The 26,563-nt window shown below is 48.0% G+C and overlaps 1 protein-coding gene across 1 annotated transcript; it reads right to left on the reverse strand.

Moving 5' to 3' along the window:
- Positions 1-1,037: 1,037 nt before the first annotated feature.
- On the reverse strand, positions 1,038-24,607 carry MCM3 (minichromosome maintenance complex component 3). Its single transcript, XM_050948767.1, has 17 exons — positions 24,438-24,607; positions 23,354-23,466; positions 21,350-21,558; positions 20,892-21,022; positions 19,745-19,983; positions 19,051-19,159; positions 17,749-17,902; positions 17,519-17,650; positions 16,473-16,681; positions 15,633-15,807; positions 9,182-9,308; positions 8,476-8,626; positions 7,579-7,719; positions 6,774-6,871; positions 6,150-6,244; positions 5,078-5,153; positions 1,038-3,017 (listed from the first exon to the last, which is right to left on the reverse strand). The coding sequence occupies exons 1-17, from the start codon at positions 24,516-24,518 to the stop codon at positions 2,819-2,821; spliced, it is 2,439 nt and encodes an 812-aa protein (XP_050804724.1). The 5' UTR covers positions 24,519-24,607; the 3' UTR covers positions 1,038-2,818.
- Between the last annotated feature and the right edge of the window lie 1,956 nt (positions 24,608-26,563).

The raw sequence follows: 26,563 nt of genomic DNA on the forward strand, positions 1-26,563 counted from the left end.
TCTATTGGCTCTGCATTTTATGTCTTTGTTGGGCAGCCCTGCTCTCACACTTTGGATTCAGGAGGCTGCCTGCGATACCACAGACTTCCACTGGTTTCCCCCAGACCTTGATTGACAACTTGGCAAGGTGACCCCAAAGAACGCACCATCCTGAATTTTCCCAAAACTTAGGTTCTGTACTGTCCAGCTCCTGGACCATTCAGGGAGAGATTCAAGGAACAAACAAACCTTAAAGAGAGAGAAGCACATCACAGCTTATTAATGTAAATGGGAGAAACACCCTTTCCCTGAGTTGGTTTATTGTAAAAATAAAACAAACTTATTTGCTTGTAACCATCTCTACTTTTATTTCTTGTACTTGGCACCACTTAATCTATGTCCTTTTCTTAATAAAAGTGAAAATGCTGTCTAAAAGTCTAAACCTTAATCTAGCAATCTACAGGCTTTGTTCAACATTTCTTACCAATCTTTCTTCTTTCCAGCCATGGCTGACTCTGTTTCAGTCAGGACTTTCCACAGAAGTACAAGCTGTTGGCTTCTCTTGTTTTTCTAAGTGAAAGATCTTGCCAAAGTAGGTTCTCCCCTTATATTCAGTTCTCAGAGACTTTAACCCCTCCTTGGTTGAAGGACACATCTTTCTCAACTTCCATGAGGTATGGCCCATTGTCTGTCCAGTGATGGATGCCAAGATAGCTTCTCCTCTCCCCTTATCTCTTGCCAAGCTCACTGGTTTGTCCCCAGCTCAGGATGACTGACCTCATGCTGTTCTTCCTTTCCCATGAGCCTCACATCTCCCTGGTGATTTCTATGTAAATAAGTCTTCCATTGCGTTTGATCATACCTTCCTTCTTTTCATTGCCAACAGGTAGGTAGTACCACTTTCTAAGCCACCCCTCAAGAAAAGGATCTGTCCATGTGTGCAGAAGCTAGCATGTTGGGTGCAGAGCTTCCAAACACAGCCAAGTTACATGCCCTCTGCTGAGCAGAGTTCAATCCCACAGAACATCCGCAACATAAGGCACACCACTGGAGAGACCTGACCTTGACATTTTATTATTTGAATAAGTATTGGAGCATCCCCATCATTGAACACAAGACTGAGACAACAGTTACACAAAGGAAAAAGCAGTATTAGCTGTACAGAGAGAGAGTGAAATAGCAAGGACCACTTTCAATAGCCACTCCTGCTGAGAACCCTTTACAGAGAGTTACTAATACAGTTCTGATAGACCTTGCACCAACATTGCTAGGCAAGTGCTGGTACCATGGGAAAGTTACTCAGGACAGGTTCCACTGTACACCAGTCATCTGAAACATAACTCTGGGTTTATGGTTTTGGAGCTTTCTATGAATAGATAATCATCTCTTTGTGTATATGCCTATTACACCATAAAATGCAGAAGCCCAAATCTTCAGTCTTACAAATCACTGGCTAAAAGGGAGTTAGGAACACTTTACAACCTTCTCTGCTTGCCGCTGGAGAGCAGTGATAGAGTGAGTACTAGTTCAGCCGACAGTGCTTATGGAGTCACTGGGTCAAGTTTTCTCAAGTGCCTGAGTCCTGTTAACTTTCAGTGGGACTTGGTGCTTAAATCCCTTTGAAAATTAATGGGACCTAGGCTCAAAAGCACCTAAAACAATTTAGGGAGCCTTTACTTTGTTTCCACTATTAGACATGGCTTTCAATGTATCACGTCTTGTTCTGACATCATTCTAAAGGCAGAACTGTTACTGACGTGGTTGAGAACTCTGGGCTGATCTGGAACCACATGTATCCCTTAGAACCTCTGCAGCCTTAAATGCCTTAATATGTAGAACCCTGGTATTGAAACATGTTACCAACGTGGTAACCTTTCCAAACCCTGTCACCAATCTGGCTTTGAAATTCCAGATAGGACTGTGAGTAACTCATCCTTGGCTTCTCTCACCTACTACCAAGTCTAACACTGCACAGCAGGAAGAGCCTTTGAATCACACTTGCCAAGTCAAACCTGCCTACTCCTGGGAGTATCAATTAAGATCCAATTGAAGAATCATTTTTCAGAATGGTCCGAATATCACAGCTCAGGTTGAGTTTGCAGCACAAGTATTCAGGGAAAAGGACAAATTATCTTGACTCGTAAACTGAGTAGATTCAGGTCTCGAATCACTAGAAATTATGGAATCCAATGTCATTTTGACGGTCATTTTCCTGAGTGCATATTAATATCCCATTTAAAAACTTTAAAGTATGAGAATTTATAAAACTGTCGCCACCAAATGGTGAATTTGTGCATTACCACTGTAAAAAGTAAAAGTAACACTTTAGGCAGACACTTAAAAAATGGAAGTGGAATTTAAAAGGACCACTTCGGAATGAGAAATCTGTGCCACGTGAAAGTGTATAGCAAGAACTTGTATCCCGAGCTCTCCACACGGAGATAAAAATCTCAAATCAATCTCAACTATTGTGTCCTGAATGAAGCTCATGAGCAGATACATACAGCTGAGACTCACCTAAAGCACATTTAGAAGAAAAATTTGTATGCATGGCTTTTTGCTACTCATAAAAACAAAAACATTCCAATGGTTTTGGAATCAAACTAACCCAAACAGACTTTGGATCCCCAGGCCTTCAAGAACCAGCTTCTTTATTCCTCCTCAAGCTCCATGAGGCAGTACAGAGCTACAGCTGCAGAGTTTGCCAATTCCAGCTTGGGCTACAAGTGGCAGAAAGTTCAGTTCTGCCAAGTAAAGCATTCAGGATGGGTCTGAGGACTCAGAGGAGAAGAGTTTCCAATGCCAATTCATGAGAATTTAGCATCTCCCACCCCGAAGCTCAGATTAAGAAGATAATGTCATCAGACATCATGATCTGGTTATCGTCTTGCATTCGCTCCAATGCCACCTTGACTTCAGCTGCTGAGAAGGGGTCAGGGTTGTCCCGGTTAATGGACTCCATCAGGCTCTTCAGACCCACAGACTGTGCATGGGCAGCTCTGAACACCTCCAGGAGGCCAGTCTTGAAAGCTTTCAGCCTAGCCAAGCAGGAGGAAAGACAATTAGAACCAGAAGCTAGACTCAAAACATTCTTCATTCCCAGACATTAGTTCTTCCCTACAGAGTCACAGCTCCCAGCACAAGACCAAAAGATTGAAAACTCTAGCACCTGCAACCTATCTTGGGAATTTTTAAGGGGGCTTATCACCTTAGTGCCTTACCTGCCAGCCACATGAGTCAGGGTCAATGGTAACTACTATCTGACAGAGAGCCTTCCAAGCAGCAGGATTCCAAAGTGCTCTACAAACTAGATAGAATTCCTGCACCTGACCCGGAAATGCTGTTCAGGACAGGAAGCAAATAATTCTCCAACTGATCTGCAGCTGGTATTTTACCCAATTCAGAATCTAGTCAGTTTACAGGGGTTAAAGTCCCCTAACTCTTGTGACACCTATTGCAACCCCATGCCATATTATATGTATGAATGGTTTATGCAGGATTGTGTTCTACTCCATGGGGGAAAGGTCACCACAGCTCCACCAAGAACTAAAAACAGTGGGGTGATTAAGGCAAGTCACTAAGACTGTAAAACTTCCACGGAGAAGGACCCTCTTCTGGGGTGGTTTGGTTCAAACTGGGTTTGCCAGAGCCCCAAGCAAGAAAGAATGAACAGACCCAAGGCTTCAACAAACAGACAGCGACAACGCTCATGGAAGGGTTGGAAAGGACGTTGGCCTATCAGACGCCCCATGTGGGAGATGGGTGAATTCTGACAGGTTTAGTAAGCATGTACAACCTGTGATTCGAAACGTTTTCGCTGTAATGCTTTTACTCAAAGAATAAAAGTACTTTGTTTTGGAAGAGCTGTGTAGCGACCTGTAACGGTCTTTGGTGACAATGCAAAGCCCAGGTGCTGGCCTTAAGGCAGACTGGCTGGTTGGAGGTATCACAGTGTAAGGAAAGGAGCTGGGCTGCCTTACAACCGCCAGTTAGAAGGGAGTGGGACGTAGGACCCTGCCCAGAGACAGGGGATGGCTGGAGACCTGAGAACACAGGTGTTACAGACACGGAACTGTCACAAAGAGTGCCATGTAACCAGAAGCCCTGACCATACCTTACATCTGCCCTAAGTGACAGCAAGCACCTCAAACAACACAGTCCCCCCGCTTAGCGCCATGTGGGGCAAGGGCTTGGCAATTAATCAGAGGTGCTAACTGGGTCACTCATACCACTTCCTGGGAATTCACCAGAGGCTTCCCATTCAAATACTGCTCCAGGCCAACCCTGCTGAGTTTATAAGGCTTAAGGAGATTTAAGCCAAGATGGGGCTATGGATGCATAATACAGTAATTAACTTCCACCTCAGGCAGACTTAGTGCCCAGAAAAATCACTATGCTCTGGGTGTATCTGAGCGCAAGATACCACTGGAGCATACACGTTTCCCTGGCCCGTGGAACTGCAGGCTCAGATGCAACTTGCAAGTCCAGAGCTGGTCTCCTTATTCTCTTACTCTAAGGAATGGAAGTCTTCCAAAACCCAGACAGCTCCCCCAGCTGGAGTTAAATCCCATGAAGATGGAGTACATTACCCTAATTTCTGTCTGCAATGTAAGCGCCTATCCCACCCACCCACCCCACAAGAAAGACTCAATATATTGCTAGCAGGGCAAAGAACCTGTTACCCACAGGGGGCTGGCTTAAATCCACCCAAGCCAGTAATGACCAGGAGTTGCTACCATCCAGATGCCTATCTGAAGCGAGTAGAGGGCTAGTTAAGTATGCATCAAAGGTAGCCTTTCTATACACACTCAGCAGGAAGGGGAAGGTCTGGACTACCCCTCCTTTTCCCCAAGCAGGGAGAGAAGCCACACAGGGTGGGTCAACTCACACTGCCCCTGACTGGGCTGCATCTGTTTTGTGACCATCAGTCTCCAACGCTGTCATGCAGGCTCAGTAATTTATTAAAAGGAAGAGTGGTGAATCCCCCAGGATTTCCATCTTTGTTTCTGGATAAGAATTTATTTGATGCTAAGCCACAGAGCTGACCCCTTTGAGATCCAATGACAACTCCCCATGGCTTCTTTAGCCCACCACTCACCTTGAGTCAGCCAACTCGGTCTTTTTGCTCCCTCCAGTCTCCGCAGGTTCAGGGGTCTTTGGAGTATGTGCCTGGACTGGAAGCAGAAAGCAAAGATGAGACAGCTGGCAACTAAGAGATACACGTCACCCCTCCAAGGCCTGCATGTGCTGCAACAACCAGGAGATTGCTACCATCTTTTAGCCTGGATCTGTACAGCATCTTGTTCCTAACTTCTTTCCAGAGCAAGGATATTATTCCTTCCATGTAGTTTTACAGTGGCTAATTAGTCTTGCTGTTAATTCAATGTCTAGCACAACAGGACCCTGAACGGGGCCCTGGGATGCTACCATAATAATTAATATTCACTCTCTCACAAAATCCATGCAAGGAATAATGCCATTGGTATGCACTGATGATATCCATAGCTGTATCTGATTTCTGTAGTGGTTACGTTCAGACGTTTGGGGAAATGGGAACATGACGATGACACAGCATTGCTCCCTACGGCACACCACCCTGGTACTCAGTTTGGATTTCAGAGGTCTCAGGTGCTCATCATGGCCAAGAAACTGCTCCACAGCCTAAGAGATCTTCCTCCCAGGAAGACCTGCCCTATGCATACTCTTTGGGATGGGAGCAGGGTCTTCATCCATGGTTGGACAGTGCCTAAAAATAACAGACACTTGAAAGTGGCCCTTGTAAAGCGCAACATCAACATGTAATGACAACGGTACACTTCTACTAACAGCAAGGGCTGCTATATTCTGGACCAGTCTCCCAAGAAAAGTGGTAGAAGTCCACTTCAACAACTGGACAGAGTCTATAGGGAACAATCCTGCACTGGCCCCAGGGATTGGAGCTGATCACCCAAGGTGTCTCGCTCCCACCTTCCAGCATCTGAGAGAAGCTCAGTTCATTTGTTGCCCAGAAAGCTGTCTCAGTAGACAGCTTGAAATGGAACATGCCATCCAGGGGACTCTTCCATAGCATGCCCAAGTCCAGCACCAGTGCCCTTCTCCATCATCATCAGGCAGAAGACAGCAACATTCAGCCCCTTATGCACACAGGAGAGGGAAAGAAAGCCACTCACCTTCTGGCATTTCCTCTTCTGTGTCACTGAAGTCATAGGGATCATAAGACTCCCCCTCCTTGGCATCCTGATCCCCAGGGCGCGCCTTCTTCCTCCTGCAGGGCAACAGGAGGTTACTGCCACTCCTCACCACTCTAGGCAACAGCCTCCAATGCCACAGGGGAGGCACTTCACACCTCTAACCACGGGGTGGGGATACAACTGGGCCGCCTGCAAACTGCTGGTGAACTCAGTGCTTCTCTTCAAACACTGAAGACACCTGAGCCAGTTTGGTAACAAAGGAGGAGCAGCCCTGAGGCTGGCCAAAGCATTTGGAAGTTTATAAAAAGATTCAGATTTCCACCCCCCAAAAGACATGACCTTCTCTAAAGCTTTCCCCTGTACCCCCAAGTCCCAGACAGAGGTTCCAAGACAGCTGGTGAAATACCCTCTAGCCAACAGCCTCTAGGGATTTAGCTGTGTTAAATACAGTTGGACCTCTCCAAGAAAATCCCTTCCTGGGGTTGTTTCTGCACACAGATACGGCTGGTCAATTTCAGTCTCTCCCACCCAGTTGGTTTTGCCAGTCCCAGCTAGTGCTCCCTCCCAACGTGCATCTCCAGCCCCCCTCTCCCTCCAACACACCTCTTTTTCCTTCTCTCGCCACCCTCTGGTTCCTCTTCCTCTTCAGTCTCTGTATCATCCTCCGCCTGCTTCTTGCGTTTCTTTTCCTTCTCTAGCACCTGCAAAAGGGAGCCAAACCACCCAAGCCAAGCAGATTAACAAGAGAGTCAACCCCTCAGGCATTTGATACATGCTGAGTCTCCAACAGAGAAGTCACAGCAGTGGTCTGGGAACAGAAGGTATTTTATGTAGCAGTGGAGCTCAGAGTGTTGTGTATCTTAATTAAGCCCGAGATGTAGCCTATCATGCCCATTTCACACAGAGAAACGTGCACAGAGGTGGAGTCACTTGCCAACAGTTAGCAGCATAACCAGAAACAGAACCCAGAAGTCCTGACACCCAGTATTCCAAAATTACTACAATACTTACTCCTATGGAACCTCTTGCTGCAGTCTCCAAGCACCATGACGCAAGATTAAGTCAACTTGCCACAAAAAAAGAGAAAAGCTCCAAATCCCTCCCAGATTAAGACCGCCAAGAGCAACCGCAGCTGCTTGCTTCTTAGATCACACAGTGAGGAGCCCATCGCAGCTGGTGTCTTGGAAGGTGGCTCGCAGCAGGGAGTCTTCTACCCTGTGCTACAGCTGCCAAGCCCCAGCACTCAGCCTGGACTCCAGCAACAGTCAGCTCCACAGCTGAGAACCATACAAAGAAAAGCCAGATCCTGGAAGTTCCAGCAGGGGGTTTGCCCCTTTAATTTAACCCATTGGCACCAGGAGCCCTGGAGGGTTCCCACTACTCACAAGCACCCTGGCTATACGCTCACCTTTTTGAAGTAGGCGAACTGCACCAGCTCTACGGCCGCTTCTGCGTCCTGCAAGTCGATTGTTTTGTTCATCCGGGCCTTTGCGTGGGCCGTGGAAAGCCTGATCAGCGTCTCCAGCGTTCGGGCCGTGACAGGGGAGGTCTGGGAGGGGAGAGAAGACAGTCCAGCGACTGAGGGATCAGACAACGGCTCCATGTTGCGGCAATGCCCACACATTTATTATGGTCCATGCTGGACAGCTGCAGGCAGAGTCCCAGCACAGATCAAGCAAGGTCACACCCCCAAAGCCTGGGTCACATGCATCTTTGCTGTACTATACATGTGTCTTAGGACGCAAAGGAAGCCTATGGAAGACACACCACTCAAAGAGTTCAGGGGCAGTGCCAGTCATGGAACAGGAATAGTATGTATATGGTATGCTGTGGGCTATAGCCTCATGTGATCCATAGCATCCCAGTGTACTAGGCCAGAGTGAGCCTTTGCCTGAGGCTCAACATGTGTCTTTGGAGAAAGGACCATGTAAAACTAAGTGCATACAATTTTCTCCCCTCACCCCCATGTCAGAGGATCAGCATCAGAAATGTGCTGCTCTGGAAGCCTCTAGCAGGCTCCAGACTGCAATTCAAGGGAAGAGACACTGCTTGAAAGCCAACCTTGGGGCACGGGAAATAGGCCAACATGTCTCCCCCCAAGAATTAGCAGCAAAAGCCTGGGAGAATGAGAGGAGTTCACCTCTCTGGAGCATCACCCCCCTAGTAGTCGTCTCACAGAGAGAACATCTCAGGGCTGGATGTGTGACTCTGTTTCCTTGGCCAATGGGAAAAGGATGGAGTTGACCCATTCTGGTCTCTTTCCTTGTCTGCTCCTGCCTCCCCAACTCCGGAAAGATTTGCTCACCCTGGCGATATCAGAGCTCATCTGGTCCTGGCTGCGGAGGCGGGAGTACTCCTCCGCTATGTAATTCGCTGACTCTTGGGTCAACACCGGCTTGATGATCTTGGCCACGTGGATGTATTTTCTCATGAACTCCATGCTAACTATCTTCTCTCTGGCAGACACACAGAGACAGGTACACAAGTTATGGAACGGGACCAGAGACTCCATTTTTACCATGCCACTCCCTTCCAAAAGGAAGCCCCCCACCAATACGAGCAACACACAAAGAACAGGAACACTGTATGTGGAACGTACACATGCATGGGATGCTCAGCCACATACAACATTCTCCAAGATCCTCTTACAGACTTGTGGTATGAGCTAGGTGCAAAACGGCTGCCATATTCCACCCCAGGGCTGGACACCCGTCAGTAGTGGGCTAGTGAACCTTCCAGGGATCCTTCCTTACAAACAGCACTATATAAAGGCAAGGTACTACTGCTGCAGGCGACGTTTCTCCCACTTCCTTGGCAAGCCCACAAAGGAGCTCAGACGGTCGTGCTGAATCCCCAGCAGTTTACAACCAGTCGTACCATAAGCCTCCTCGAAGATAAAAACCAGGAGCAGAGCAGCAGGTCCGAGGCTCAGCCCTCTGCATTGAGAGCAACACGGCAGCCTGCTCACGACCAAATCATTACAGGGATGGGGAAGACAGGGACACACTCACTTGTGCCTCTTGGGGCCATGCAGAAGGTTGTCGTGTTTCTCATACACTTGTAGCTCCTGGTCCTCCTCCTGCACCACATTAGGATCATCCGTAGCCAGGATCTCTATTGCGCTGCCCAGGGGCATGGCTGGGAGACACATTAAGAGAGCAGCATTTACATGTCACCCAGGCCCGAACCCTTGAGAGGCTAGTACATAGCTTGGCTAAGCCAAAGATATCACTCCAGAAACCTCTACAGCTGGCTGGCACCAAGGCAAGAGAGCCAAGGTTTAGGGTGGTAACAGGGCATGTGCAACTAGGCAAAATGGGATGCGACTGAACAAAGGAAACTGTAGGCCAAATATCAGGAAAAGCTCATTTCCTGCGAGATGTGAGTACCTTCCGGGGGGAGTGGAGGAAACGCCCAACTGGACAGGACAAGCCAGTGGAGAATGCACTGCAGGCAAGAGTCTTGCACTGGTCCTACCCCAGGGACCAACTAGATCTAATAGGATTTTCCTCTCATTTAAGACTCTGGGAAAGGGGAAGTCCCCAGAAGTTGTGTGCACTACTCAGCTGAGCTCACCCTGTCACCAAATCAACCAAGACACACAACAATGCAGGAAAGCCCTTGAGATTATAGTTTCATAGATTCTAGGGTCAGAAGGGAGCAATGTGATCATCTAGTCCGACCCCTGCACAAAGCAGGCCACAGAACCCTACCCATCCAGTTCTATAACAAACCCCTAACCTATGCCTGAGTTATTGAAGTCTTCAAATTGTGGTTTGAAGACCTCAAGCTGCAGAGAATCCACCAGCAAGTGACCCATGCCCCATGCTTCAGGGGAAGGCGAAAAACCTCCAGGGTCTCTGCCAATCTGCCCCGGAGGAAAATTCCCTCCCGACCCCAAATATGGTGATCAGCTAAACCCTGAGCATGTGGGCAAGACTCACCAGCCAGCACTCAGAAAAGAATTCTCTGCAGTATCTCAGATCCCATCCCATCCAACATCCCATCACCAACCACTGGGCATACTTATCTGGCAATAATCAAAGATCAATTGCCAAAATTTGGCTCTTCCATCATACCATCCCTTCCATAGAGTTATCAAGCTTAATCTTAAAGCCAGGTATGTCTTTTGCCCCCACTACTCCCCTTGGAAGGCTGTTCCAGAACTTCACTCCTCTAATGGTTAGAAACCTTCGTCTAATTTCAAGTCTAAACTTCCTAGTGTCCAGTTTATACCCATTCGTTCTTGTATCTACATTGGTACTAAGCTTAAATAATTCCTCTCCCTCCCTAATATTAATCCCTCTGATATATTTATAAAGAGCAAGCATATCCCCCCTCAGCCTTCTTTTGGCTAGACTAAACAAGCCAAGCTCTTTGAGTCTCCTTTCATATGACAGGTTTTCCATTCCTCGGATCATCCTAGTAGCCCATCTCTGAACCTGTTCCAGTTTGAATTCATCCTTCTTAAACATGGGAGACCAGAACTGCATACAGTATTCCAGGTGGGGTCTCATCAGCTCCTTATATAACGGTACTAACACCTCCTTATCTTTGCTGGAAATACCTCGTCTGATGCATCCTAAAACCGCATTAGTTTTTTTTAACGGCCATACCACATTGGCGGCTCATAGTCATCCTGTGATCTACTAATACCCCAAGGTCCTTCTCCTCCTCTGTTGCTTCTAACTGATGCGTCCCCAATCTATATCTAAAGTTCTTATTATTAATCCCTATTAGTGCACTTTTCACTATTAAATTTCATCCTATTACTATTACTCCAGTTTACAAGGTCGTCCAGATCTTCCTGTATGATATCCCGGTCCTTCTCTGTGTTAGCAATACCCCCCAGCTTTGTGTCATCCGCGAACTTTATTAGCACATTCCCGCTTTTTGTGCCAAGGTCAGTAATAAAAAGGTTAAATAAGATTGGTCCCAGAACCGATCCTTGAGGAACTCCACTAGTAACCTCCTTCCAGCCTGACAGTTCACCCTTCAGTATGACCCGTTGTAGTCTCCCCTTTAACCAGTTCCTTATCCACCTTTCAATTCTCATATTGATCCCCATCTTTTCCAATTTGACTAATAATTCCGCATGTGGAACCGTGTCAAATGCCTTATTGAAATCGAGGTAAATTAGGTCTACCGCATTTCCTTTGTCTAAATAGTCTGTCACCTTCTCAAAGAAGGAGATCAGGTTAGTTTGGCACTATCTACCTTTATTAAAACCATGTTGTACTTGGTCCCAGTTACCATTGACCTCAATGTCCTTAACTACTTTCTCCTTCAAAATTTTTTCCAAGACCTTACATACTACAGATGTCAAACTAACAGGCCTATAGTTACTCGGATCACTCTTTTTCCCTTTCTTAAAGATAGGAACTACATTAGCAATTCTCCAGTCGTATGGTACAACCCCTGAGTTTACTGATTCATAAAAAATTCTCGCTAACGGGCTTGCAATTTCATGCGCCAGTTCCTTTAATATTCTCGGATGAAGATTGTCCGGGCCCTCCAATTTTGTCCCATTAAGCTGTTCAAGTATGGCTTCTATCTCAGATGTGGTAATATCCACCTCCATATCCTCATTCCCATTTGTCATCCTTCCATTACCCCTAAGCTCCCCATTAGCCTTATTAAAGACTGAGGCAAAGTACTTATTTAGATACTGGGCCATGCCTAGGTTATCCTTAACCTCCTTTCCATCCTCAGTGTGTAGCGGTCCCACTTCTTCTTTCTTTGTTTTCTTATTTATATGGCTACAGAACCTTTTACTATTGGTTTTAATTCCCTTTGCAAGGTTCAACTCTACTTGGCTTTTAGCCTCTCTCACTTTATCCCTACATGTTCTGACCTCACTAAGATAGCTTTCCTTGCTAATCCCACCCTTCTTCCACTCCTTGTAAGCTTTCTGCTTTTTCTTAATCACCTCTCTGAGATGCTTGCTCATCCAGCTTGGTCTACAACTCCTGCCTATGGTTTTTTCCCCCTTTCTTGGGATGCAGGTTTCCGATAGTTTCTGCAGCTGCGACTGAAAGTAATTCCAGGCCTCTTCCGCATTTAGATCCACAAGTTCTTCAGTCCAATCCACTTCCCTAACTAATTGCCTTAATTCTTTAAAGTTAGCCCTTTTGAAATAAAAAACCCTAGTCCCAGATCTATTTTTGTTTATCCTTCCATCTAGTTTGAACTGAATTAGCTCATGATCACTCGAACCAAGGTTGTCGCCTACAACCATTTCTTCTATGAGGTCTTCACTGCTCACCAAAACCAAATCTAAAATGGCATCCCCTCATCGGTTCTTCAACTACTTGGTGAAGGAATCCATCAGCTATCACATGCAGAAAAATCTGAGCCCCTACTATTCTTGCTAGCACTTGTACTCCAGTCTATATCTGGGAAGTTAAAGTCTCCCATGATCACACATTTCCCATTAGTGTTTACTTCCTTAAAAACATTAAAGAGGTCTCTATCCACATCCAAATCAGATCCCAGCGGTCTGTAGCACACCCCAAGCACTATCTCAGGGGAGGCTCTAGGAGCTCTCTTTCCCAGTGTGATTTTTGCCCAGACAGACTCTGTCTTGTCCATTCCATCACTTCTTATTTCTTTACAGTTAACTTCATCATTGATATACAATGCTACTCCACCACGTTTGCCTTTATTTCTATCTTTCCTAAACAGCACATAGCCTTCAATACCTGTACTCCAGTCATGACTACTATTCCACCACGTTTCTGTTATCCCTATAATATCTGGTTTCACTTCCTGCACCAGTAGCTCTAGTTCCTCCATTCTGTTCCCTAGGCTCCTCGCATTAGTGTACAGACATCTTAATTTTTGCCGTTTTGCTTCACTCACATTCTGTACCCTGTTAGGCACAGACATTCTACCACCATCACCACCTGTTATCTACACTACCCTTCCTCCTTATGCCAATTCTTCTGTCCACGGCTTAATCCCCTCTTACTTTGTTTACTTTCCTCTCAAGGTTAAATTCCGACGTGGAGATCTCCCGAACATCTTCCAACCATCTCCCCCAAATTTCTAGCTTAAAGCTCTCTTAATCAGGTCGGCGAGCCTCCATCCTAGAAGTCTATTTCCCTCCTTGCTCAGGTGAAGTCCATCCCGAGAGAACGGTCTTCTGTCCGTAAATGCTTCCCAATGGCCGTACATCCCAAAGCCCTCCTTATAGCACCACTGCCTGAGCCATCTGTTGATAGCCATAATCTTGTCACACCTTCGTTGCCCTTCTCTAGGAACTAGCAGAATCCCACTGAATATCACCTGAGCCTCGATTTCCTTAAGCGTCTTCCCCAGTCTGGCACAGTCTCCCTTGATATATTCCAGAGAGTATCTAGCCGTATCATTTGTTCCCACATGAAGGACAATCAACGGATTCTTCCCCGCTCCCGCTAGGATCCTTTTCAGCCTCAGGTCCACATCCTGTATTTTAGCACCCGGCATACAGTACACCCTTCTGTTCTCCCGATCAGCTCTAGTTACAGGCCTGTCTATTCTTCTCAGTAAGGAGTCTCCAATCACGTAGACCTGTCTTTTCCTGGTGACAGTGCGCTTCTCCGGTCTATCTCCCGCACCCACTGGCTGCAAGTCCTCTCGATTCTTATTCCCCCTTGCAATCCTCCTGGGGCTCATATTTGGTGTTGCCTCAGCTCTTCTCTTTTTCCTTGCCCTCTCTCCTTCAGCGACCACCCGCTGTGCCCCTTCTTCATTTTCCAACTCTGCAAACCTGTTCCTGAGTTCTATTTCTCCTTCACTGGCCCGTCTTTTCCTCTGCCTGGTTCTCTTAGTCACATGCTTCCACCGTCCACTTTCCTCACCAAGCAGTCTCTCCTCTGAATTCTTTGGTCCTGCTTTCATCTGCACATCTGAGCTTATCCCTTCAGCCCCCTCGTGTCTGTGCTCCATCGTCTGCTCAAACCCCCTTCTGAACTCAACCAGAGCTTCCACTTGCATCTCCAGTCCTCGGATCTTCTCTTCCATCAGCTCTATCAGGCGGCACTTCATGCAGACAAAGCTCTTTTCAGGGTCCCCTCCAGGATCACGTACATGCCGCAGCTTCCACATCCAGTCATCCTCATTGTGTCTTTCACTGCTGCCTCTGTATCAGTCATGGCCTTCCCACCTGACGCCTGGTAGTCAACACAACACAAGCCCCCAGCAGGCACCAGACCACCACCCTATCCTTGACTTGCTTGTCGGTTCCTCTGTCCTGGTCTCCCCCGCACCCTCCCCCCAGAAAACTCCCACTGAAACTTCCCTGTTTACAGCTCTGTTTGCTGGTTCCGGTGCTGCTGCAGCTGTCTGATTAGTATGGCTCTGCCTGAGTCAAACACCTCAGCCATTCCTGGCAGCTCAGCCTGCTGTTTATTCTGCTGCTGGCTCTCTTCCACCACACTTGCCATGACTGTTCAGATAACCAGGCATGCAGCAAGTTACTGGAGGGCGAGAGCTAGACTGCTTAATGGTCAATGCACTGCAATGTGGGAGATCAGAATCCAGCCCCTCAAGGCAAAGGAATGAAAAGAAGCTTCCAACAGACCGACGATCGGTCCCCAGATGGTTGGTGCAACATGAAGCCTGGAGGAATTTGTGGGCGGGATGGGGAGGAGGAATCCCAAGGTCTTGGGCAAGGGAGAAGAAACACTGTCAGTAGGACTGGGTCAGACCAAAGGTCCATCTAGCCCAGTATCTTGTCTTCCAACAGTGGCCAATGCCAGATGCTTCACAAGGAATGAACAGAACAGAGCAGTTATCAAGTGATCCATCCCCCATTGTCAAGTCCCAGCTTCTGGCAGTCAGAGGACTAGGGACATTCAGCATGAGGTTACATCCCTGACCTTCTTGGCTAATAGCTAGGGATGGACCTATCCTCCATGAACATATCCAACTCTTTTTTTGAACCCAGTTATACTTTTGGCCTTTACAACATCCCCTGGCAACGAGTTCCGCAGGCTGACTGCACGTTGTGTGAAAAAAATACTTCCTTATGTTTGTTTTAAACCTGCTGCCTAATAATTTTATTAGATGACCATTGGTTCCTGTGTTATGTGATGTGTCATTTTCCCCACATCAGTCATGATTTTATACACCTCTATCATATCCCCCCTTAGTTGTCTCTTTTCTAAGCTGAAAAATCCCAGTCTTTTTAACCTCTCCTCATATGGAAGCTGTTCCATACCCCTAATCATTTTTGCTGCCTCTCTCTCTACCTTCTCCAATTCTAATATATCTTTTATGAGCTGGGGTGAGCACAACTGCACACAGTATTCAAGGCGTGGGCATACCACGGATTTATATATTAGCATTATGATTCTTATTATCTATCCCTTTCCTAATGATTTGTAATATTGGTAGCTTTTCTGACTGCCACTGCACTTTGAGCAGATATTTTCACAGTGGATTGGGGAGTTAGGGTGAAAGAGAGAAGACTGAACTCACCATCCCCATCCTGCTCACCGGGTCCTCGGTACCGGTGCATTCGCAGGACGTGGTCCGAGATCTCCCTGTCATGCTCTGGGTCCATCTGATCCAAGACGATAAAGAGCAGATCGAATCGGGACAGCAAGGAGTCTTGAAGGCCAATGTTCTCCATGGGAGTTTTGTACTGATCGTACTGCAAAGAGCAGGGAGATGACTTACAGGGGACCCTGAAACTATCAGAAGCGCTGGGACATTGTGGCTTTTCGAAGGGCTAGGAGAACCCTCCAGTCACAGGATTTAAGAACGAAGGTGCTAACACACCATCCTGGTCTGAATGCTGCCCCTGGAAGCCAAATGCCGCAGCATCATCCCGCCCCACCATGCATTGTTGCCCCGTTTACAAAGGGAACTGGTACATTTACACTCTGCCTTCCCCAGAGTCAACACCAAGACAGGCGCTTTCCAGATCAGAGCCGAAAACCACATGTTGCTTTAATTGCTCAGTTTAACAGCTCTTGGGCTGAACTCCAAAGAACGGGCTAGAGGCCACGTTGAGTCTCCAGCTCATTGATTTCAAGATGGGGGTGCAAAGGACGTGAAGGCAGAGTCTGGGCCCAGTGTGGACATTAGGATACACTTTTGGCATCCGCAGCTGCACAGAGACCTATACAGAACCCTGTTATTTGGATGAAGGGTTTTTACCATCCAGAATTTCCATCAGGGCCTCTTGCTCACCCCTCGAGAGATCAGATGATCCTCTCCTGGAAGGTGGTTTGGGTCACCTCCAGGTCTCAGTAGCTACTATGAGAAGAGCTGATCTGAGAGAGTCCCCGACCCCCAGCGCTCACCCCAACTCACCCTGCCATAGACAGGATTGGCTGCAGCCAGCACGCTGCAGCGGGCATTGAGCCTGGCATGGATGCCTGCCTTGGCAATGGTCACGCGGCCCTGCTCCATCACCTCATGGATGGCCGTGCGGTCGATGTCAGACATCTTGTCAAACTCATCAATACAGACCACGCCCCGGTCAGCCAGGACCATGGCTCCCGCTTCCAAGCGGCGTTCACCTTGGGGGGTGGAGTGGGGAGAAGTCCAGGGTTATATACGGGCCATCATCTGTAAGCCCTCCCCTTCCCTCTGAAATTCAGAGGTCTGGCAGGTCCCTGGCATCTGGGGTTCAAATCCCCAAAACTCAGGTGCCTAAGAAGTACATGAAATCCTGGCTTCAGAGACAGCTCTCCACAGCGGAAAGCAGAGTGGTGGGGATAATGCAGGGAAAGTCAAGTGAGATGGATCTTTGAGATAGACAGGGATGGCAGGACAAGGGCGTGGGATGGTACCTTGGGTTGAAAGTAACCAGATCCTATTCAAAGAACTATGTATGTGTATATCTCCTTACTATATGTTCTATTCTATGCATCTGATGAAGTGGGCTGTAGCCCACGAAAGCTTATACTCAAATAAATTTGTTACTGGCACCTTAGAGACAAGTACTCCTGTTCTTTTTAAGTACCATTAGTTCTCTCACAGGTATTTCCAGCAACAGGGAGACCAAGAACATCTGTGCAGTGATTTAGAGACATGGCACAACCAGCTCCTGCTGCCTACTGGGATCCCACACAGGATATGGGAGAGCTGAGAGCCATCTACCCAGCTTCCTCAGGCAGGTGTTGCTCAGAGACATGCAGCATGAGAAGATGCAAGAAGCTGCAACCCAGCCGACATCCACCAATATGCTCTGGCATCGGAGAAGTTCTCATCACATAAAAGCTTCCAGCAAGAGCAACTAATGGTTCTGTGATGGTTGACAGACGTTACAACAGCCTCACATCTTACAGAGCCATTCTCTTTACTTCATTCCTCCCAGCATCCTCTGCCAGCAGAGCGCTTCAACATAACCTTACCGGTTTCTTGGTCTGTGGTCACGGCAGCAGTCAGACCAACCCCGGAGGAGCCCCTGCCGGTGGTCGGGATGGCTCGGGGGGCTGTGGAGAGCACGTAACGCAACAGCTGAGACTTGGCAACCGAAGGGTCTCCTGGAAAGGACAAGCCCGAGCGATTATGAAGCGTCCCACCACACAGGCTTTGCCCTCCCTTCATCATAGCATCCCAATGCCGCTCCTCTCCGCCCTACCTATCAGCAGGATGTTGATGTCTCCTCGGATGCGGCTCCCATTCTCCAGGACCTTCTCCACCCCTCCGAGCAGCATGCAGAGAATCGCCTTCTTGATATACTCATGCCCGTGGATACTGGGGGCCAGAGACCTCGACAGCTGGTCAAAGACATCCTAATGCAGAGGAAATGAGGTGCACCACATAAAAAAATCCAACCAATAAGAATGGCTTCCCCTTAAAAGGGACACAATCAGGTAGTTCAGACTTTGCTAGTCTAATGCATGGGCTTAAAATCAACAGGAAAGGAAGGGGCTTTCACTGGCAACTGTTACAGGTCAGGTACATTCCCCTGCCGGACAGGAGTCCCCAACAGCACAGGACGACGCCAGAACTAGAAAGACACTGATTCAGCTAGTCCACTATACCTCAACCAGCTGAGAAAAAAGGTAAACAGCAACAGAGTTTAAAAAGGGTGTTTTAAATCCCTTCAGCAGTGACCTAAGGGAAAGAATTTTTACAGTATGATTTTAACCTGGGTGCACCTCAGAGACAAAAAAAGGAGAGTTTTTTTTTTTTTGTTGTTAATATTGGGTCAGACTGTACATCAATGTTATCTACAAGAGAAAAGGATTCTGAGCTTCCTTTAACATTCCTGCCCATTGCTCAAGTTCTCTCCCTCATGGTAAAGCAGCGATCCCTGTAAGAGCAATGCAGGCTGGGAAATCTCTCCAGGACATGGTTCTGAAGGGGAAGTCAGTCTGAGGGTACAGTCTGAAAGACTTGCAGTTACTGCAGTAAGGGAGGATGGGTATGGATTAGGGCTGATTTGTTTCTCTCATAGGTAAGTGTAGGATTTGACCTTGTCTCCTCTGGGTCTTGACAATGCTCAAGCTTTGATCAGCTAAGGAGAAGGGGAGGGTCTGAGAGTGAGAAAACCTAAGACTTCTGCGAAGAGCAGACATGACTGGATTCCAGTTTGATCAGCGAATGGACAAGAGAGATGTCTGATCAGATGGACGCTGAGCTAGTATCGGAAGAGCATCGGCATGAAGCAAGGGAATTGTTTATGCTGGGCCTAAGTGACGAGAAGAAACTAAGTAAATGATACTGGGACGACCGAGAAAGAGCCTCCCCCAACCCCCGCACAGGATAAGTGGGGAAAGCTATATCTTTAGAGCCATATAAAAGCTGGACAAAACACTAGAAAACATTTAGAGCAATCCTGCCTTGTGCCGTGGGGATGGGTTAGCTGACTGTGTTTATGGTCCCATCTCTAATATACAATTTTCTACAGGGTGTGTTTGAAAATAAAGCTTAATACCTTTGAGCGACTTTTGCTAAATCTCTTGATCTTGGCTACATCAGAGGCAGAGTAGAGAGGCCGAACTTCTTTGCTCATCTGCTTCACATGGCAGGCGATCAGAATGGTTCTGGAAAGGAGAGGGAGGTTGGAGTATATGTTCCAAGTTCCAAGAGTACATGGTCTAGACAGTATTTGGTCCTGCCATGAGGGCAGGGGACTGGACTCAATGACCTCTCAAGGTCCCTTCCAGTACTAGAATCTATGGTTAAGTCTAGAACACAAAAACCCTGCAGACAGCCCAACCATCCAAGGACCTACAGAATACAGCAATCACCCACAGTGTCCTTCCATAAGGGTCAACTCCTCAAGCTGAGTGTCTGCTTAATTAACTGAGCAATACAACCATTCTGAAGACTTGCATTACCCTTCATCTGTGTCTGCAGCACCACATTCCTATCGTTCTTTTGGTCCTGCCCATCCAGTCACTAGAGAGATAACGGGACCATCCAAGAGATTCAGGAAGTTTTACCCAAGGTTCTGGCCTAATTACAACACTGTGCTGCTGGTCAACAGCTATTACATCCCACCCCAGAGCTGGCTGCATCTCAGTGGCAAGTGAAGTGATCCTCCTACAAAAGCTACAGAGCATTCTGGGATCTTTCAGGATGAAAGCAGCAATATGAAGGGAGGGTGATTATACTGTGTCCCTCACCTGAATGTCCCTGATGTGTAGCCCCCCTTCTTCCCGGGCAGACAGCGGTAAGTCCCAACAACCTGGATTCGGTCCCCAGGCTTCACCCTGTCCACCAGGTCATCATCCAGAACAATGTCCACAGAGCGAGGAAGCTGACCAGCTGGGGCCTTCTCAGGCATCTCCTGGATGGTGATGGTTTGATGGTCTTTGTAGACAGAGAGGCCAAACTCCGTCTCCAGGGGATTGTTCTCTTCATCCTGGATTAGCGACATAGTAATGAGACTCCTCATTCACAGGAGCATGGCAAAGGAGTCTCTGGGGGCAGATGGGGTCACCCAAACAGGGCAGCAGGAAGGGAGGCTGGAGTGTCCCTTGTGGTAGCAGTGGGACAGGATTGTGCTGCAAGGGGCTGCTTTATGGAGGCTGCTGGACACAGAGACCTTGTGGTTCACTCAGGCGCTCCAGCTCCCAGACTCTCAGTCTGTACTACCTAGTGCGAGCCCCTTCAGCCTACCCAAGCACTAGCGTGGATTAAGACCTCACGGAGAGGCCTGCTGGCTACACCAGACAGGCAGTCACAGATCACCTGTGCAAGAGCAGTTACATGAGCAAGACCGCCAGGTGAGAAGCGCGTTATTTGGTCACTAGCAGCCCAGTTACCCACTATGTTCTCCAGAGACTGAGTGATCACTCTGCCTTACAGACCACTCGATCCAGTCTGACTAACAGATGCTTCCTTCTGACCAGGAGCCTAGGTTTGAACTCCATCAAATCCAGCACAGACTGCAAAACAATTCAAAAGCTGCCTCCTTTATGCTGCTGCCTTCAAGGCTGAGACTGTGTTAGCCAATGTGGATGTCTGTTTCTTGGGAGAGCATTCGACTGGCCGCTAGGAGAGGCTCCAAATACATCAGCACCTCTGCCACAGAAAAGCCTGTATATTACTGCTGTTTAATCAACATGCATGCCCCACAGATGAAGCCAGAGGGAGGTAACTCACTGCCAATAGCTATATGGGACAACTGCAGTGACGTCCACTGGACTGGGACTCAGGAGACCTGGAATCTATACACAGCTCTGCCCCTGGCCTACTGTATGGCCTTGGGCAAGTCATTTCCTCCCCCAGACCTCTGGTGAACATTTGACGCTGCCTCCGTTTGCTCACCTTAGTGGGGTAGACAGAGCTGGATGGAAAAGCTTCGAGAGTTGTCATGTCCGTGTATCGGCGTTCAATGGTCTTCTTGGTAGCAGCGCAGTAATGGACGCTGCGGACGATCTTTGGACGTACCAGAGAGCCTGCATTTAGATTGTTTGTGGGAGGAAAGTTAGGAGCGAAGAAATCCTTTAGACTTTGCCTACTGTTCACAATGACGCCAGCAATGGGGTTTCTAGCTGTTCCACTGAGAGATCATCCCACAGCGTAACAGCTCTCGGTGCACACTTCTTGGCAACAAGCCTAAACTTCTCAGCTACCTTTCACTCCATGATTCCTAGTTATACTCTAGATCATCCTAACCATCCCTGATGTTTCCCACCCTTCCCGTGTCTACAGATAGCTATCACTCCCACGTTCCCACATGAGTATTCAGAGGGCACATCTCAGCCCCCCCATCCCATACTCACATTTTGTCACAATGCCCTCCACGCAGACCATGCAGCCCAAAAAACAGGATGTCAGCGTCCGGGGTGTCACATGTTTGGATCCAAAGCTGCCCTCGAGCCCGATGTAGAACTCCTCATACTGCTTAGCGTATGTGGCGTCGATGGAGGCAACAAAGTCCTTCAGGGCGCGCTGAAAGGCGACCAGCTCCTCGAAGGCATTGCTCAGGAGCCTAGAGCAAAGGACAGCAGGACTCTGGTCAGTTCAGCCGCTAGGAGTGGACCTTGCCAGCACATCCGCAGCAGGAAGACCCTTCCTTACACAGTGGCAATTCCTAATGCCTTGACAGATTAATAGCAGAGCTGGGCAATCACCAACAGATGTTTCCTCACCACCCATATGAGAATTCACTTCAGTCAAGAAGTTCCTAACCAGGTTAGGCCCCTAACCCCCTACTGCAAGTCTATGGGATTTAGGAACCAAAGTGACTAAGGCACTTTTGAAAGTCTCACTAGGTAGGTGCTGAAATATTTGTTTAAGTCTGGCCCTAAATCCATTAGATTCCTAAATTACTTGGGTGCTTCTGAATGTGTTCCCATCCTCTATATTCACTTTCTCCAAACATCTCAGCGACCAGGCTATCTTATCACAAATGCACATGTGCTAGAGTGCTACACAGGGTCACACATGGGGAGAAGGCAAGTCCCAGGCTTAGAACTGCATACAGATTGAATGTCCTTTAGAATAGGAGACTGGACTCTGCCTAGGCAGACTCCATCCTTCAGCGCCATCTGGTAACAGATGTGACGTTCTCAGCAGAATATGAGCTGGAGAATCACACCAACCAATACGCATAGAATGGAGTTTGTATTTCATGGGCCTGAACCTTCCAAAAAAAAAATCAACCTTAACTATGAGGCCTCTATAAATATCGGTAGGGAAGCCTCAAGAGTATTGAAATGCCTTATTATATTTTCATTGGCAGGAGGAATTCAGAGTCATCTTAAAGAGTTCTGCATTTACTACTAATTTTAGAAGTTAATACTTAAGGAAAAATCACTTCACTCCACTGATTGTCCATACATTTTACTATATAAAGTCAGTAAACCTGAATGCATTTGTTAGGGCAACCAGAGGGCACCTGCGTAAGTGTTCTAGATATGAAAAGATTTTGATGCTCAGCATCTGGTTAAGGCCCCCATTCATTGACAGAACAGGTACAACATTAGCATCAGATTCAGCAGGGGAAGTTTCCACCAAGCTGCCCCACTCCTGATCTGGTGCATCTGTCTTCACTGCCCAAAAAAGGTGTATTTTTATAGCACATTAGCTTTCTTGTGCTAAAATCCTATGGGAGATAAGGCTCTAATTTCTACCACAATGTAGCTAGCCAAGGTCAAACCCTGGTGGGGAGTATAGTGTTGACACTATTTAACTACATCATGTTAAAAGCTACCTGTGCCTCATCTCCTGTGATTTTACATCAAGAGGGTTAATGCACAGTAGTAATCTTCTGTAAAAAAGACTCGGCCCCCCCACCTCCTTTTGGCAGTGAAGACATAACCTTAAGCCAGGTCCACACAAGAAACTTTTGCCAGCATTGAAAGTCTATTCGTGTGGAAAAAAAAATGGGGTGGGGGGGACCATTTTAATATGGCCTACTGTAAATGCTGTAATACCAGCATAAGTGCTTTGGCTGATGCATCTTATTTTGCTCAGGGACCCGCTATAAGGTATAGTGGCAAAAGCACTTTAGATATCAGTGTAAGCTGCGTCTACATTAGTAGGATTTGCTGGTATAAGTACATAGACAAACCTTTTCCAGTGCAGACTGGGCTTTAGAGAGAAAGTAATAGCTTAACCCCTTGGCCTGCCTACAAAGTTTGCCAATAGGGCAACTGTAATGGCTCTCCTCTCATGCCATCACAAAACTTAAGGACATTCAGAAGGTTGCATGCTGTGCAGTAGCTGAATGAGAAGTATCCTGTTAACCGCTCTTATCCAGTTCCTTCAGAGGTCACTCTCACCGGTTGGCTCTCTTCTCATTCTTCCGCCGCAGGTCATTGATGCTGACAATCAGACGATACTGATTGTCACTGATCACATCCCGGACTTTGCTCTGGTAAATCCCCTGATCCTCCTGCAATACACCATGGGAAAAGGATTCCATTTTACAAAACTAAGCCAGTGAGATGCAGCTCCTATGATTTGAGGAATCAATGTCTTTAGTGGCTCAGAGGAATGTCCCCAACTGTTACTGACACCAGATTATCTTTGTTGCAAGGAAAGGCCAGATAGAAGGACGCACTCTCAATCCCCTCTCCACCCCGGGTTATGTCTGCACTTTTGAGTTGGAGGTGCAGTTCCCAGCTTATGGAGACATACTCACACTAACTCTGATGGAGGTGGCTCACTAAATATAGAGTGTAGCCATGCCAGCGTGAGCCAAGGGAGAGGCTAACCATCCAAAGCATGTACCATCTGAGACCACAGGCACATACTTGGGGTGGCTAGTACCCTACCGCAGCCAGAGTTACAATCTTTTTTTAGTACATTGGCTCAATCAGAGCTAGCCCAAGAATCGCAGTTTGTAATGGGGAGCAGGGATCTAAACCCAACAGAGGCCAGGGTGAAAAAGGGGGAGGGTGGGGGAGAGCTAAGACCCCACAGCTCACTCTGTAGGGCTGGAAAAGTAAACAGGAAACCCAAGAACAGCTCTCCTCTCTCCCCAGCACCCCTCGACCTTCCACCGTACTGCCCCCTCTCCTCCCACATCTTCTCTGCAGACCCCGCCCTCTCCCCCAGCACCCCTCCAGCCTTCCTCCATACCACCCCCCCCACTACAGCCGCCACCCTCCTCCCCCACAGCACCCCTCGGCCTTCCTCCATACCGCCCCCCCCAGCACCCCTCCCCCTAGGAGTTCCCTTTCCAGCCCCCACATCCCCTCTGCATCCTTCCCCTCGGCTCCGCCCACACCCCGCATTCGCTTTCCAGCCCCTCTGCAGCCTCCCCAGCCGCGACTAGAGGCGCCATTGGCCCAGCCTGGACCAGCGACGCTCGGGGGTCCCGCACCCCGCAGCAGCGCCGGGAGCTCGGGGATTCCGCCCCACCTCATCGTCCAGGAAGTCGAGGTAGTCGCGCTGCGCCTCCCGCAGCTCCGCGTCCTCCAGCCCCGCCGGGGCGGCCGCCATGCTGCCTGCGCTGGGGAGCGGGCCCTGCCCGGGGGTCCGTGCGCTCGGGGGCGGGGGGAGGAGCCAGACGCCGCTCAGAGGCGAGCGCGAACCGGCGGGGCAGAGGCTGGAAGGGCGCAGACCGGCACCGCCGCGCTCGCGCTCGCGCTCTCGCTGGCTCCGCCCCTGGCGCCAAAACGCGATGCATTTTCCCGCCAACGAAAAGGTCACAAAGGTTCCCGCCCTGGCCTTCTCCCATTGGACAGCTGAGACCGTACTTGCTAGCGGCCAGCCAATAGTAGAGCGTGGGAGGAGGAGCCCAACTGGAAGGACGGGAATGGTTCCCAGTTCCAGCCAATCACCGGGGAGTGTGTGGAACGTGAGGGGCGTGGTAAACTGCGAATGGAGGGGGCGGTAGCAAGTGAGAGGGCCCCGCCGTGCCCTCGCCACTCCGCCCCAGGGCATGGTGGGATATGTAGTTTATTTGAACATTGCATGCTGGGGAGTGTATTCCTGCCAGATGCATGCTGGGATATGTAGTCCATCAGGGTTGGCTGGTTTGGGATCAGTTCTGATTCTCTGAAGCATAGCAAGTCAGGCATCTAGGACGTTGCTAACCCAGCCCCTTCCACTCAAAAGCCATGAGTGAGGCCCCCAAACTCATGAGATTAGTAATAATAATAAATGGAGACTTTGTGCTATTTGCCTTCTGGTTGTTCAGCCTTTAGGATGAACTGAGGGCCACATTTTCATGGGCTAGAAACTTTATAAGTTATTACAGTGGAAACAGAGATTCTTACATATTCACAGAGATTCTTATAGCTCCAGGAGCTAGGGCTTTCGGAAAAACACCAGTTATCACGAGCAAGGCTCACAGTAAAGTCGCAAGTGTTGGCGACGCTGCTGACCTGATTTTGAGAGATTCCATGTGCTGATGTCAATTGCAGAGGCCCAGCGCCTCTCAACTGCAGGCAACTAGTTTTTCCACAATGAATTTCTTTGAGCTAAGTTTATAAGCTGCCCATTGGAATCTCTTTTTTAAAAACAGGCTTGTTTCACTGCAATTAAAATTCCATACAAAAGAAAAAAAATGATAGAAAGACTGTCTTTTCATTGTGTGTGCATTGTACCTAGCACAGAGGGTCCCCAGTACTTCACTGGGGCTTCTAGGCACCACTATAATAGAAAATGGTGGTGGCGATTATGATGATTTAAATCTCCATCTATGATAGTGGCAAGATAAGGTGGGTGAAATTATGTCTTTTATTATTTTTAACATCTTGTTAACTCACTCACCTTGTCTCGCTGATATCATGAGTCCAGTATGGCGACAACAACACTGCAAATACTTCAACAGGTTGTTTGCAATATTTAGTGCAGATACTCTGCTTCCCCAGACCTGAAGAAGAGCTCTATGTAGCTTCAAAGCTTGTACATTCCACCACAGAAGTTGGTCCTATAAAAGATATTACCTCACGCACCTTGTCACTCTCACATTCAGGATATTATCAGCTATGTAAAATGCTACAGCAAAATCTTCATTCATTCCTATCCAGTCCCACTAGGGGAAGCAGCTTCAAATCAAACACAGCTAACTGTTGTCTGTGTGTACAAATTAGAGTAGATAACCAGTAGGTGTCCTGTTTCATCTTTATTGGGTTAAGTATCTGGATCAGCTCCACCTAGACATCTGAAATCTGCTAAATAGCTCTTGTTACTGAATTAGAATGATACCCAATCCTCAAGTATAATCACCCCACTCCTGTAGTCTTTTACTGGTTCTGCAACTGAAACTGTACAGCTCTGCCCCTTCCTTACTTCTCTTAGGTCCAGTTGCTCTCTCCCCTCCTCTTGGAATAACTCAGTTGAATTCAGTACAGCTTCACTAGTGTAAAATTGGTGTGAGTGGAGAATCAGGCCTTTCCTGCAATTCCTCCACTCAGATGCTGCGTTCCATCAATTCTGCTTCTGTTCATGACCATTTTGCTATCTCCTGTGCTGTCCCCCTACAATAGCCTGCCTGATCCCATGTTCTCTGCAGCCTCCTGGTCCTTCAAATGTATCTC

This window comes from Gopherus flavomarginatus, chromosome 4, assembly GCF_025201925.1.
Source record: "Gopherus flavomarginatus isolate rGopFla2 chromosome 4, rGopFla2.mat.asm, whole genome shotgun sequence".
Lineage (NCBI taxonomy): Eukaryota > Metazoa > Chordata > Testudines > Testudinidae > Gopherus > Gopherus flavomarginatus.

What these genes read in the sequence shown, in the direction of transcription:
- MCM3 (XM_050948767.1), bottom strand. Translation starts at nt 24,518, where the DNA reads ATGGCGGCCGCCCCGGCGGGGCTGGAGGACGCGGAGCTGCGGGAGGCG. An exon ending in GGAGGGCATTGTGACAAAAT is followed by an intron (nt 21,023 to 21,349) that starts GTGAGTATGGGA and finishes ATCTAAATGCAG; the next exon opens with GCTCTCTGGTACGTCCAAAG. An exon ending in CGGTGAGCAGGATGGGGATG is followed by an intron (nt 9,309 to 15,632) that starts GTGAGTTCAGTC and finishes TGTGTCTCCCAG; the next exon opens with CCATGCCCCTGGGCAGCGCA.